The 15,426-nt window shown below is 38.5% G+C and overlaps 1 protein-coding gene across 1 annotated transcript; it reads right to left on the bottom strand.

Annotated features, from left to right (window-relative positions):
• Positions 1-1,755: 1,755 nt before the first annotated feature.
• LOC150035730 (uncharacterized) lies at positions 1,756-2,061 on the bottom strand. The gene has a single exon (XM_090314411.1). The coding sequence runs from the start codon at positions 2,059-2,061 to the stop codon at positions 1,756-1,758; it is 306 nt and encodes a 101-aa protein (XP_090170537.1).
• Positions 2,062-15,426: the final 13,365 nt, after the last annotated feature.

Raw genomic sequence — 15,426 nt, 5'->3', positions numbered from 1 at the left:
CAAAAATTCCTTTCTGGCTTTGAAAAGAATGTTTACCTCTTCATGCAAAAACACCTTGGTGCGTCTGTATGCGGTGGTCTAGTTTGCGTCATTTTATTAGAGACTGTTGATCATGGTTACACCCTTCGTTTTGGCTTATTCCCAAGAGTGTCATGCGAACATCCAACTACGGTTATATGCCAATCTCAACTTCAACTCTTGATTTTCAGCTAAGTTTAATTTTTGCTGGTCAGAGGAGTTGTCTCTTATATTCTTTTATTTTTGTCTCATTTTTTTTCTCTTTTCATATTGCGTTGTTCTTGGAAACCCACCTTCATTTTGGCTTGCTCCCACGGGTGTCATGCGAACATCCAACTACGAGCAGGTTCCTTTCACTACGCTTATCAGGTTGGGATTTTGATTTTCCCTTACGCTGACATTGGAGTTTGTATGAATTTTTTTTTTTGGCAATGAAAGCATTTTTCTGATGACCGCATCCACTTGATCGCATATGCTCAGACCTTCCCCACCCCCAAATTTAAAGATGCGCAAGGTCCTCATTGTGTTGTTTTGGACAAAATAGACAAAACACTTAATCAAAAGTTTGAAAAGAAGGTTTGAGCAGAGTCTTGAAGGATAAAAGGTAAAGCAGTGCTATTGCTACGAATTATCTAAGTGTTAGTCAAAAAATACAAAGTGTGGAAAATGTTTCTAAAGGTATACATATAACTCATCATGACAGCTCAATGAATAACGCAAAAGAAAAGATAAAGAACATCGCAATAATTGACAAAGGATGATAAATAAGAGGCTAACGCATATGGAAAGAATTTTACTCAGTTGTATTAAAAATTAACCAAGTATACAAAGAATTACAAATAACGCAATACAAAATTTGAGCATGTACAAAGAATCAAGAAATAGCTTCTATACATAGAAATAATGAATGAAATTTATCCTTTGTATTTGATTCAAATGGGTGCAAGATTAAAGATTTGAGCATGTACAAAGAATCAACACCTCGCCTATATTAACACAAATGCATATTTGTGAGGATGGGCAACAACGCATGTTTCATCGCAACACACCCTTCAACGTAGTGCATTTATGGAGGACGGGTGCACGGTATTTCTACTGACGCAACACTACCTCAACATAGCGTGTTTCTGCTAAGGACGGGCGAAAAATACATACGAGCGCAACACACCCCTCAGTGCAATGCATTTGGGTTGGATGTCTGCAAAGTGTATCTTGTTATCACAAGATGCACCCATCATCGCAATGCATACCAATCTTTATTTTTCTTTTTAATTCATCAAACACGCAAGTTGATAAGACTTTGCGATGTTCATCGTTTTATTCAGTCATTCACAGAAATTTTAAGAACAGCGCTACTAATGCATAAAAGTAAAGAAATTAAACACGACATGAAAATACACAATTGAATTAAATTGAAAGTAAACATGTAAACCAGTAAAGGTTGGGTCTACTAAGCAGTAAATAACGTAATTTAAAAATCAGTAAATGAAAGTTGTAAAGAAAGCACTTAAACATAGATATAAGGATGCTAATTGAAAGAAGTTTTTCAGAGTTACCACAATAGCATCCCCGCAAACGATCAATCCTGCTTGCCTAAGTCGATGGTCTTCATGCGTCTTTCCACATCACCCCCTAGTAGGGCTTAATTCGTTGACCATTGAATGTGTTGTTTCCATCTTCAGTTGTTAGCTCCACTGCGCCATGGGGAAAGATAGTCTTGATGTAGAATGGCCCAAATCAGCGGGACTTCAACTTCCCTGGAAATAATAGCAAACGCGTGTTAAACAGAAGGACCTGTTGACTCTCGAAGAATGTTTGGTTGCTTATGCGGTCATCATGCCATTTCTTGGTTCTCTCCTTATAGAGCTTGGCATTTTCATAGGCGTTCAGTCGCCACTCGACTAGCTCATTCAGCTGCAACTTCTGGACTTTCCCCGTGCTTGCTAGATCAAAGTTCAGCTTTTTGCTTGCCCACATTTCCTTGTGTTCCAACTCAAGAGGCAGATGACAAGCTTTTCCGAAGACCAAAGCATATGGGGACATGCCAATTGGAGTTTTGAAGGCAGTTCTATATGCCCACAATGCTTCATCGAGCTTGGGTGACCAATCCTTCCTAGAGGTACTGACTACCTTCTCCAAGATAGTCTTGATCTCTCTGTTAGAAATTTCTGCCTGCCCATTGGTTTGTGGGTGATAGGCGGTTGCAACTCTATGGCTGACATTAAACTTGGTCAACAGGTTGGTGATGATGTGGTTGATGAAATGTGAGCCTTCATCACTGATTAAGGCACGAGGCGTTCCATATCGAGTAAAGCTATTCTTTTTGAGAAATTTCGCCACCGTGGCCGCATCATTCTTAGCACATGCGATGGCCTCAACCCACTTTGATACGTAGTCAACCGCGACCAGAATGTATTGATGACCTTCTGAAGATGGAAATGGGCCCATAAAGTCGATTCTCCATACATCAAATAATTCGATTTCCAAGATTGAAGTCAAGGGCATTTCATTTCTTCTAGACATGTTCCCTGTTCTCTGGCATCTATCACATTGCACAACATGGGCATGGGCATCCTTGAATAGTGTTGGCCAAAAATAGCCACTCTGTAGAACTTTTGCGGCGGTCTACTGCCCCCCAAAATGTCCTCCATAAGGGGACTCATGACAAAGCTCCAAAATTTGCTTGGCCTCATGCTTAGGAACGCATCGACGCAAAATATGATCAGGTTCAAGTCGATACAAGAAGGGGTCGTCTAAAAAATAAAACTTGACGTCATGTCTCAGCTTCTTCTTCTACTAGTATGTATAGTCTTCTGGTACTTGGCCGCAAACTATGAAGTTTACAATGTCTGCATAGCATGGAACATTAACGCATACCGCCACCAGTAGCTCATCAGGGAATCTTTCTTCAATGTCTTTTTATTTCTTCTGAACCTCGCAATTTTCTAATCTTGATAGATGATCTGCTACTTGGTTCTTGGTGCCCTTCCGATCCTTAATCTCTAGGTCAAATTCTTGCAGGAGTAGCACCCACCTTATCAGTCTCGGTTTCACATCCTTCTTTGTCATAAGGTATTTGATCGTAGAATGATCAGTATATACCACCGCATTTGTTCCAATCAAGTACTGTCGAAATTTCTCCAGCGCAAATACCACTGCGAGCATTTCTTTTTCTGTGGTTGTATAATTTTCCTGCGCATCATTCAACGTTTTGCTAGCATAATAGATAGGATGGAAAACCTTACTGACTTAAGACTATGCCCACTGCATACCCACTAGCATCACACATCAACGCAAACGGTTGTGTCCAATCTGGTGCAATCAGAATAGGTGCGGTGATGAGCGCATTTTTCAGCGTGTGGAATGCTTCAGCGCATGCGTCATCAAAATCATATTCGCGGTCATTCTCGAGGAGCGCACTTAAGGACCTTGCGATCTGAGAAAAGTTGTGGATAAATCTTCGATAAAACCCCGCATGTCCCAGAAAACTCCTAAGCGTTTTCACATTGACTGGTGGTGGTAACTTGGAAATTGCGTCGATTTTCGCTTGATCAACTTCCAATCCTACCTTTGATATTTTGTGACCTAGTACAATTCCTTCTTCAACCATGAAATAGCATTTCTCCCAGTTCAAAACAAGATTAGTTTCAATGCATCTCTTCAAGACTTTTTCAAGATTTCATAAACAGGAGTCATAAGTATTGCCAAAAACTGAAAAGCCATCCATAAATACCTCGACTGAATCCTCCAAGAAATCTGAAAATATTGCCATCATGCATCTTTGGAAAGTACCTGGTGCATTACAGAGTCGAAACGACATGCGACGGAATGCAAACGTGCCGAATGGGCACGTGAAGGTTGTCTTATCTTGATCCTCTAGCGCAATCGCAATTTGGTTGTACTCTAAGTAACCGTCAAGAAAACAAAAGAACTCGTTCCCCACAAGTCGATCTAATATTTGATCAATAAACGGGAGTGGAAAGTGGTCCTTCTTAGTGGCCAAATTTAATTTGCGGTATACCATACATATTTCCACCCCGTAGTTGTCCTTGTAGGAATTAACTCATTCTTGCTATTGGTGACGACTGTCATTCCCCCCTTCTTTGGAACACATTGCACTGAGCTTACCCAGCTGCTATCTAATATAGGGTAATGACGCCTGCATCAAGCCACTTCACTATCTCTTTCTTCACAACCTCCTTCATAGCAGGGTTCAAACGGCGTTGTCTTTCTATAGACGAATCTTGTGCATGCAATATGAAGGACTAATCCCTCGAATATCCGCTAAGGTCCATCCCAAAGCTTTTGCGTTTTTTTTCAGGATCTGGATAAGTGCTTCCTCCTTCTCTTTGCTCAGCGAGCCAGATATAATAACCGGTAAAGTGTTATTGCCCTCTAAATACACATATTTGAGGTGTACGGGCAAGGCTTCAACTCTAACATGGGTGGTTCCTCTAAAGATGGCTTAGTACGCTGCGTTGTTCGTTCAGATAACTTGGTTGTTTCAAAATCTGACTCGATTTGAATTGCCACGCAATTTTCCTCCCACATTGCGCCAATCCTAAAGTTTTCTTCCTCCGATTCTTCTAGGGGCTCGTGCCAATGTTCTTCCTGCAATTTCCCAACATATTGACAATTTTCCATATCACCTGGGTATTTCAACGCATTGAGGACGTTGAACTTAACTTACTGATCGTCGACCCTGATGGTAAGTTCTCCTTTTTGTACATCGATCAATGCTCGCCTTGTTGCAAGAAATGGGCAACCCAAGATGATAGGCACCTCAATATCAGCTTCATAGTCTAATATGATAAAGTCAGTGGGGAAGATGAACTTATCTACTTACATAAGTACATCCTCTATTTTGCCCTCAGGATGCGTTATTGATCTATTGGCCAACTGTAACGTAATCGTGGTTGGTCTTGCGTTGCAGATATTTAAATTTTTGAAGATTGACAAGGGCATTAAGTTTATACTTGCCCCCAAATCACACAGTGCATTTCCGACTTCTTTTTCCCCTATCGAGCATGACAATGTGAAACTTCCTAGATCCTTCATTTTGGTGGGATGTTGTTCTGAAACAACGCACTACAGTCATGTGTTAACGCAACAGTTTCATTCTCCCCGATCTTCCTCCTGTTGGCAAGTATGTCCTTGAGGAATTTCACATAGCTCGGCATCTGTTCCAATTCTTCCATTAAGAGAATGTTGATATGTAGTTGCCAGAGAACATCTAGGAACCTCTGGAATTGTTTGCTGTCATCTTTCTTCCTTAGCCTGGACGGGAAAGGTGGAGGATCCCACCGTACTTCCTGTTCAATTTGTTGTTCATTGAGGTCCTTTGCTTGTTGTGTTTTAGGAGCTGAAGGTTGTAGTGATTTTGCATTGGAGTCTTGCTGAGATTCATTCCTTGTAGATGTACTTTCTTCTAAACTGATAATTCTTCATTAATGGTCGATTGGTCATCGTTGATGGTTAAATCTACTGGTCTTGTTACTGAATCTGGTACAGGTGACATAGGGACCGTTGTTCTGCCACTTCTCAATGTCACTGCTTGACATTGTTCTTTACCACATGGCCCCGATGCTCTCGAGCTGTTGGGCAGCGTACCAGGCGTTTTATTCTTTAGCTCGATCGCAAGCTGTTCAATCTGCTCTTCCAAATTTCTAAGGGAGGAAGCTTGCAATTGCTTGATTACCTCGTTCTTCCCAATATAATGTTTCAATAATGTTTCCAAAGACGAGGTACTACAAGAGGTGTCAGAAAAGAATGGTTGGTCGTAGGGTTGTATACTCTGAAGATTACCTGGGTTGTGGTGCTGATTAATGAAAACCGGAGGATTGCCTCAATTCCCAGGATGACTGTTTTGATGATCACTTTGGCCCCCCTAGTTGTGATTCCCATCCCAACTGAAAGTTGGGTGATTCCGCCAACCAGGGTTGCAAGTGTTGTTGTATGGTTCATTATAGATAGAGTATACGGAATGTTGATTCAACGGGCATAATTCCACTGAGTGTCCCTCTCCACATTGAACGCAATTTATTGCGGCCATGTGTGTCAACGCATTGGCTTACGCTAAACCTTGAGAGAGATGTCCTTGCTGAATAGCCATAGTCTGAAGGAGCTAGATCATTGTGGTCATCTGGTCTACCAGAGTGTTCATTGTATCAGCTGGTACAAGGGCACCTTCTGCTCTTCTTTGTCCTGAACCTCTTTCCTCATACCCGTTATCTAACCACTCATCTGTATTTCGAGAGATGCGATCCAAGACAACCTTTGCTTCCATATACGTCTTGTCCATTAATCCTTCTACTGCAGAGGCATCAACAACTGCTTACATTGATCGATCCAAGCCATTATAAAAAGTTTCCATCAGAATGGAATCAGGAATCCCGATGTACGGACAATTCTTCACTAATTGCCTGAATTGCACTCATGCGGTGCTTAAAGTTTCATACCCCTTCTGTTCGAAATTCAACACATCCCTCTGTCTCCTTGCGTTGATGGCTGGAGGGAAGAATTTATTCATAAACCTCTCGACTAACTGATCCCATCCGTTGATTTCATTTGGCTCTAATGACTGAGCCCACCTCCTTGCCTCATCCCGCAGTGTATACGAGAAGAGATACAATCTAATTTCTTCTGGAGTCATACCAGGTATGGAGAATGCGCTAAATATTTCTACGAAACGGGTCAAATGAGCATGCGGGTCTTCTCCTTGTAGACCTCCGAATTGTCTCGCATTTTGAATCATTTGAAGCATAATCGGTCTTATCTCAAACCTTGTATTCTCCTCAATCGTGGGTCTTGAAATTCCGGGAAAGAAGTTATAAAAATTTGGCGCCGCATAGTTTCTCATAGGGATATTGCGGTCGGCAGCAAGAAATACAGGGTCTTGCGCTGGCCAATTTACCCCTTGATTCCCATCGGGCCCCTCATTATTATTAGCCATGTTTCCTCTTTGCCTAGCTTGGTCCTGATGTGCTCTTGTGCGAAAAATACACCTGATCTCTGGGTCAACATAGAATTTCTGGACCAATTCCAGTACTCATAAACCATCAGACTACTCTTCGCAATAAACAGCCAATACAAAGAGATCTGTCCTGCAAAATACCACAAAAGTACTCAACACTAACCGTTTAACAATCCCCGGCAACAACGCCATAAACTTGTAACGGTGAAAATGAATTTTTAAGCATAAGGACAATGATGAATATGAATGAATGAGATATTATACTGTGTTATCACTTATGCACACGACTGTTAAGTTAATCTCTTTATCTACTCTAACGCATGGCTTATGGATGAGATGAATGATGTGCTAAACATGCAATACTACGTCTAAATATATGCATTGTTAATGGTATGCTCGTAATAGCGATGGAGTAATGCGTGTCACAAGTTTCCTTGCGCTGAAACCAAGTATAATTCCAACGCAAGTTTCTCAGAATAATCCGAGGTCGAACACAGGGATTGTTTTCGTTAATGCGTTACTTTTGTGATACATGTGACCGGTTTAACAATGAATAAAAATTAGGTTTATACAGAAATGTAAATGCCGATGAAATAAAATTGCGTTGATAAAATAAAATCCCAAACTAATATGATACAAGATACAAGATACATGATACACGATAATGAAGTCGAGAACTGACTGTGAAGTTGTACAAAGATTCGATGTATGCGATGGCAAGTCTTTATGAATGACGTAGAAAGAGAAAGAATAAATAGTAAAAATATCGCAAGTTTGTCAATTGCGTTAAAGATGCAACTAAGGTTCCGCTTTCCCTTGGCGTACACCTCTCGGTGATCGGTCGCGTTCCCGTATCTCTATGGTGAAACAGGGATGAACGTGATGAACACAAGGTTGTTTCCATCTCTGGAAATACTTCTCGCTTTAGTTAATGCATTCTTCCAACCTTCTCTCGATAGGCGGAATAACATCTCCACTTCTGCTCTCACAAGTGAAAATGCCGTCGAGCATGCTTTAGCTAAACTTAATTATTTCCTTAACACAAATTAACTCACTCGCTTAATTCTTGCTAATTACCCAGGGAATTAGGAAAACATCATGAAGAAAATGGGTTATGGACGAACGGAAAGAGACAAAGAGATGGCAATGGTAATTATCATAACATTTAATTCTAAAATTAAGCGTTCGATACATGGTGTGAATGAAAGATTAAGGAAGATGAATACAAATGATGAAATAGAGACTAGAAACAAATACAGAAGAAGTGTCAACGTCTTGACACAGATCCTGAACAGAGGTTGTGCTTGCCGGCGTGTGGAAGTAATAGAGAGGAAAACTTCCCTCTCAGGCTTGCTTTCCTTGTAGAATTGACCTCCGTATAGAGCTTCAGCTACGGGAATTGGAAGGATTCTCTGCTTGGAGACTCACCTCTCGGCCTTGTCTCGTGGTTCACCCAGATCTACTTTGTAAGTCGCTTCAAACCAGTCTCTCTCTCAGAATCAGTATATGCACGTCGCTATGTATTCATGTATCTTTTTCAGTGAATTTGCAGAAGCTATTTATAGGTGAGGCTTGGCTCTTTGAATATATGGTCCCCACTGTATGGTTATGGTAGTTTCTGAAATGGCAGAGTGAATCTTCCTTCTGTTACGCAATCAATCCGTCAGAAATGCACAACTGAAAGCTGTACATTTGTCAGAATCCTCCGCAAATGCATTGCTCTTTACATCTTCGATCGATCGCCATATGCGGTGTTATTTTTTATTACCACATTCGGTTAAAATTGCGTTGATCGATTGTCGCATGCGCCGTCATTGTGTTGATCATCTCTTCGTTCTCGATTGATGGGCGCAATGCGACGTAGATACGTTGTTTATTTTATCTTTAAGCCATGAACGCATGCGGTGACTGATTTCCTGCAAAACAGAAACTGAAACATTCTATTCTACCATCGCAATGGTGTTAGTGGGTGTATTGACGACATTTTATAATTTTCACATTTCTTAGCCAATTTCTCTACTATCAATGCATGTTTTCTTTATTTTAGCCGCAATATCTAAATAAAACAATATAAATAACTTGTATTTCTACAAGTTATCACTCTAACATTTAGAGGCCCACAAAGGTCTGAATGAATCAGCTCTAGGGGTTCTTTGGCTCGAAGACCTTTTCCAGAAAAAGATCTATTTTTCATTTTACCCTCAAGACAGGACTCACATGGTGGTAATGAACTGTCTTCCAATTTGTTTAAAAGACCGTTCTTAACCAATTTCTCAATCCTGTTGAGATTTATGTGACCCAATCTCAAGTGCCAAAGATAGACATTTGGAGAAATCTTCCTTTTCTTATGAGTCCTAGCAGTTTTAAACATCTCTATGTTCAAAAACAGCTTTGACCTCAGTTGGTTTTAACATGTACAAGTTATTTTCTAATTTTACAAAGCAAATCTGTTTATTTCCCATTTTGATGAACACTTCACCATTTTCGAAATAAACTTTATAATTTTGTTCTAGCAAACAGGAGACAGAAATTAGATTCCTTTTCATAGAAGGAATATAATATACATTTTTCAAATAAATGTACTTAACTCCTATCAATAACTTCATATCTTCCACTGCTTTGGCTGAAACAATCTCCCTAGTCCCTACCTTAAAGATTGTTTCACCTTCTATCAACTGTCTTTAGGAACTTGTTTCCTGTGAGATAGTACATACATTATTAGCGGCACCTGAATCAATTATCTAAATTTTATCATTTTCCACTAAACATGCTTCGATAACAAGTCAATTATATTTATCTTGTTTTTCGAATTCAGCATCCTCATCTACATAATTCATAATTTCAGATGAGTTGAACGATAGAGAACAATCTTCTGTTAAAACTCTTTTGGTATAATCAACCGCTAGTAATTTGTTTGTTGATTTGATTTTACTGTTATGTACATCGGAAGCAAGTATTCTAGAATTCAACATGCTGATAAAATTCAAACAAATTTTAATTAGCAAATTGTAACTAAATCAAAAATCAAATTTTAGCAAAAAGTAATAATGTATCCATAACTATTATTTATTTGCAACGATATTTTAGTGAGTTGGAATATATGCTACCGAGGGGCAATCAGATACTCCTTCACTAAAACAAAAAATTTTGACCAAACACTATCCCCGGAATAACTCTTATTCCTATTGTCTCCGGAATAACTCTTATTCCTATAGTCGTTTAGTTATCGTTTTCGGTCAAGATTTTTACTAACAACTTAGTAATTCTTGTAAGTGTGACCCGCCATTTTCAGATCCTATAGGACGGTATGAATTTGCCTCCGAAATAGAAGACAACATCCAAGACGAAACTATAAGATCCTATTCATTTTACTGAAGCCTGGGTTGTCCCGAATCCTATGTTACAACCCTCTGAGGGGATAGCCGTCGCTAAACGACTAACAAAGGGCCGCTTAAAGCAAACCAACAGGCGCAACATAGGAATCTCACGGTTCAGTCTAATGGAGGAGACTGTAGGATATATTGACACATATCCTTCACCCACTTACTATGAACTACTTCCTCCGTTTACCTTGATATTGACTCATACAAAACACTTTCCGAATGGAGGCCACTTCCAGGGTGACATGAAGCGTCATATGAATCTCACAGTGTAAACTATGAGGAGACGTGGTAGTTGAAATCTATTTATCGTATAATAGACTTATATTTGAAAAACTTCCTCTTATTCACCGTAATCTAGATTTAAGCTAAAAAATACTTTCCGAAGGGAGGTCACTCCTAGGGTGACACGAAGTACCGCTTAAATCTGAATTATGAACTCTTAGAGACGTGAGAGCTAAAAATAATGTAACATATATGTTATTAATCTCCCACTGAATTTTTCTAATAACTCTATCATATAAAAGTTATTAAACTACCACTAAAGTGTTATATTTGGGTATATTTATACTTAGGTTCTTTTTGGCTAATAAAAACAACCCTAAATCTATGTGGTTTATCTAAGTATAACTCTTATAATTGGACTTTAACCTACGATGTCTAGGTGATAAACCATTTTATTACCTCACATCACTCACGTAAGCTCATACAACCGATTACCAACGCTCAATAATTCGGCCGTAATCCCCAGATAGGAGGTGCTCCGTAAACCGTCAACTTAAGTACCCCCAGCCTTAGATAGGATTATATACCAGTTGAGTTTGTAACCTCGGTTTTATAAGTTTTAACAATTAAAACAGGTGGTCAACCTACGTGAGCATGCAACTGTTGTTTATGGATTTTAAATGTCTAACCCAATTTTATAACAACTTATAAAACTTTAGACATGTTATTCATCCATAACATACATGAGGCATTCAAATTTAATATAAAATTTATATTAAATACAAGAAACCCTAACATGCATACTATATATCATAACAATTATAACATACTTTCAATGCATGTTACATACTTCCTATGGTGGGATTTTAAATTTAAATGACATATTATATGCACATACAATACTTATTTACTTATAACATACATCAAATGCATAAATAATTAAACACAGACTGATATGGTATTAGTTTTGACAAAAACAAGCAAACAGAAGCCTAACTATTACTAAACAGCTTCCGAACCGCTCCAAAACGAACTCAAGTAGCTTGAACCGACCCGAACAGTCTAAACCGGACCAGCCAAGAACCATTCGAAGTTGAACCGAACCAGACCACAAGAGAACCAGTCGAATCTGCAGCCCTTGCACATGTTTAACATCTCGCTAAGTCTCATCGTTTAGCAATGACAACCATCGTCTTGCATTTTTCCAGATTGTTTAGTAAATGCATGATCGTTTAGCAAAGCTATAAGATCGTGTAGTATTTTCCTTCTATCGCATAGTGTCATTGTCTAGTGCCGAAGGAAGCTACACTATCGCACAGATCCATCGTTTAACATAGACAATTTACTACACAGTCACTTAGCTCCATCGTCTAACATATGAAGCCGATCGTTTAGCGTGCGCAAAAAGCAAACAATCGTTTAATGCCATCGCATAGCAATCAACGCATCCCCAGCTACCGCGCAAAGGTTTGCGATCGTGTAGTGTTATCGCATAGCAACTCGACGCATCGCTTAGCTGCCGCATAGAGGTAAACGATCGCGTAATGTTATCGCATAGCAACTCAACGCATCATTTAGCTCCCGATCAAAGATAAATAATCGAAGTAAGTGATCGCTCAAGGCTATCGTATAGCTCTTCATCACTATCACTTAGTTCTATCGTATAGAACCAAACGATCGCTTAACACCATCGTCTAGCACTGCATGTCATTGTTTAGTATTCGCCATAGCTTAAACGATCGCTTAGCTCCATCGTATAGAACATCATTGCATCGTTCAGCGTTGTAGATAAGCAATTTGTTTAGTTCCATCGCATAGAAACGTCAACGCATCACTTAACTCTATGTCTACACGATTGCTTAACTCTGCATCTAAACGATCGTTCAGCGTTATCGTGTAGCACTTCATCGCATCGCTTAGCGCACATCGTTGCTAAACGATCGCATAGTACCATTGTATAGTAAATTCAACGTATCGTTTAGTTCCCATGCCAAAGCTAAACGATCGCTTAATGCTATCGTATAGTAAATTGAACGCAACGTTTAGCTCCCGCAGACACGTGATCGTCTAGCGTTCAACACACAACAACCAGCGCCCATTGTTATACGTTCGTCTAGATTTTCTTCACATCGTGTAGCGTCTGGAGTTAGATAATCGTTTAGCAACTGGAACCACAACGACGATAAGAACAGAGGCTGATTTTCTGGAACTGCAACTCAACCCTTTCACTTGTTTCTTCAATTTACAGCTTAATTTCAACTCTAATGACTCCAAATAAATTACAGACTCTTGGGAACACATTAAAACTCATCAAACAAGAGCCAATTACAAATTTAAATGAGAAATTAAAGAGAATTAAACAGCCAACACTCAAAAAACCATATCAGTGCACCAGTTTCATATTTCTCATATAAAACACCCACCAAACCAAAATTAAACCGAATTGAATGCTTATTTGATGCTCTGATACCAATTGTAGGATTGTATCAATAGTAGCGGAAGCACAAAGATCATCTAAGCACTCAAATTCACTAATTTTGGCATAATATAAAGCATGCTTCTGCAGAAAAATGGGTTTCAAGATATACCTCTTGTAGAATTTCTTCAAAGCTCCTTCTCCAGCTACTATCTTCTCCATATCTTATTGTAAACCACCTCAAGATCTTCCTCACTATTCTCTTGGTGCTCTAGATTGAGTTGTGGGACTCAAAACAAGCTTGAATCAAGGGATGGAGGAGAAAAGCTCATTGCTGCAACCTTGTTGAAGAACCATTCTTCAAACCAATTTTTCTCTAAAAAATTCTATGGATTGCATGCCCGATTTTCACTCCAATCTCTTCATTATATTGCAAATCAACATGCAAAGAGAAGAGTTGCATGAGTTGCAGCTCATGCTTGGAGAAGACAAAGGCAAGAAGTTGCTTCATGTGTGAGCTACTTCAAAGATGGATAATGGAAAAACCCATTTTTCCATTTTGTGTTTTAGTTTTCCAATTTTTCAATTTTATCTAAAAATCAAATTTTGATTTTAAAAAAAAATCTATTTGATTTTAAAAATGAAAAATGAATTAATTTCATAAATTAATTATTAAATAAAACTTAATTAATTTAATATCAAATATTAAATTAATTTTAACACATATCCATCTTTATATATTTAAATCATATTTAAATATATAAATTCTCCTATTCCGTTTAATTCTAAAATTAAACATAATTATATCTCATATAATTACTAATTTCCTTAATTCTAATTTGAACGTTTCAAATTAACTTATCACGTTATTCTAGAGCTAGTCCGTTACGAGCTAGTAGGGGGACCTCGCGGACCTACAGATCATAGGCTCCAATGATCCAAGATTAATTGGCTAAACCCATTAGACCAGATTAATCTCCATTTGTTAACTAATGGGTCACTCCATTAAAGCCCATAGTTGCACTCCCCACACTGTAGATATATTATGTCCACATGATTTAACCATAATCAACAAGTCGACCCTTCACAGGTTGTTCGTAATAACGGTTGGGTCAAATATCTATTTTACCCCCGAGATTATGTCTTGTTCCTCAAGTCCCTACTAATCCTCTAATGAACAGCTGGCTTGTGATCCAATCACCAAACCAAACTCTCTCAGCCCAGTGAGAGGGTGGGGCCCCTTGTCAAGACCTGGATTTAGCACTTGATAGAACAACCTTTCTTCTATCCCTAAATCGGGTAGGTGTGAACTCCTTCTTGCACCCTATGTCCCCAGCTATCTATCCGGTCTTACCCCTGAAATGGGAGTCTTATTGAGTCGGCGTTATTGAGCCAACCCTCAACTATGCAAATCTAAAGGCAATCCCGAATAAACAGGAGTTCATAGTTAGCTCAGGATTAAGATCGAGTTACCTAGGTCATCTAGGTGAAATAGTCAGTCTTAAACAGTAAACAACGTTATAAAGTAAGAGTGACTTATTTATTGGTCCTGATCTTATGCAAACTCATTGCATAGGACACCCCCACTCCTCATATGTAACATGTACAAATTAGGATCACATCATATGTAACACTCCTTATGTCATAACATCCAATGGTGTTACCAGAATAAGGTACCCAACCTCATTCATGTACCATAGATCATTTTGACTATTTACCCAAATTTTTATTATTTATGTAATTTCAATAATTTTTATTAATTAAGGGCATTTTTGGAATTTTTGGACTTAAGTGTAATTGCGGGAATTTAATTATTGACGTTGAAATTATTCAATTTGGAAATTAATGGATTGACGTTGAAATTATTTAATTTGGAAATTAATGGATTAACGTTGAAATTATTTAATTTGAAAATTAATGGATTGACGTTGAAATTATTCAATTTAGAAATTAATGGTAGGAATTAATTTCATTTTGGAAGGAAGGGGTATTTCAATTTAATGGTTTAATCAGAGGGAAGTTATGGAAATTGGACTTTTAATGTCACAAAAATTTAATTTGAAATTAATGTTAAGAATTTATTTCATTTTGGAATGGGGTTATGTCATACAAATTTAATTTGAAATTAATGTCAAGAATTAATTTCATTGTGGAAGGGGGTGAGTTAAATTCTTTGTGAATTGAAAATTTTACAGGAGAAAAGGATTAAAAGTTGGAAGCAGGATCTGATTGAAGGAATTTGGAGATTGGAATATTAAGGGTAGTTGTTGCTCAGGCTTCGTTGGGAAATTGAATTCAAAGATTTATTATTGAAAACTGACGCTTGGATCGATATCTAAATCTAGTATCGAAGTAAGTAATCTTACTACTGGAACTGCCCATGGACCAGACACTAGATATATACTAGCATAATG

This window comes from Benincasa hispida, chromosome 6, assembly GCF_027475165.1.
Source record: "Benincasa hispida cultivar pf3 chromosome 6, pf3_genome.v1.1, whole genome shotgun sequence".
NCBI lineage: Eukaryota > Viridiplantae > Streptophyta > Magnoliopsida > Cucurbitales > Cucurbitaceae > Benincasa > Benincasa hispida.
This window is presented reverse-complemented; position numbering and strand designations above follow the sequence as displayed.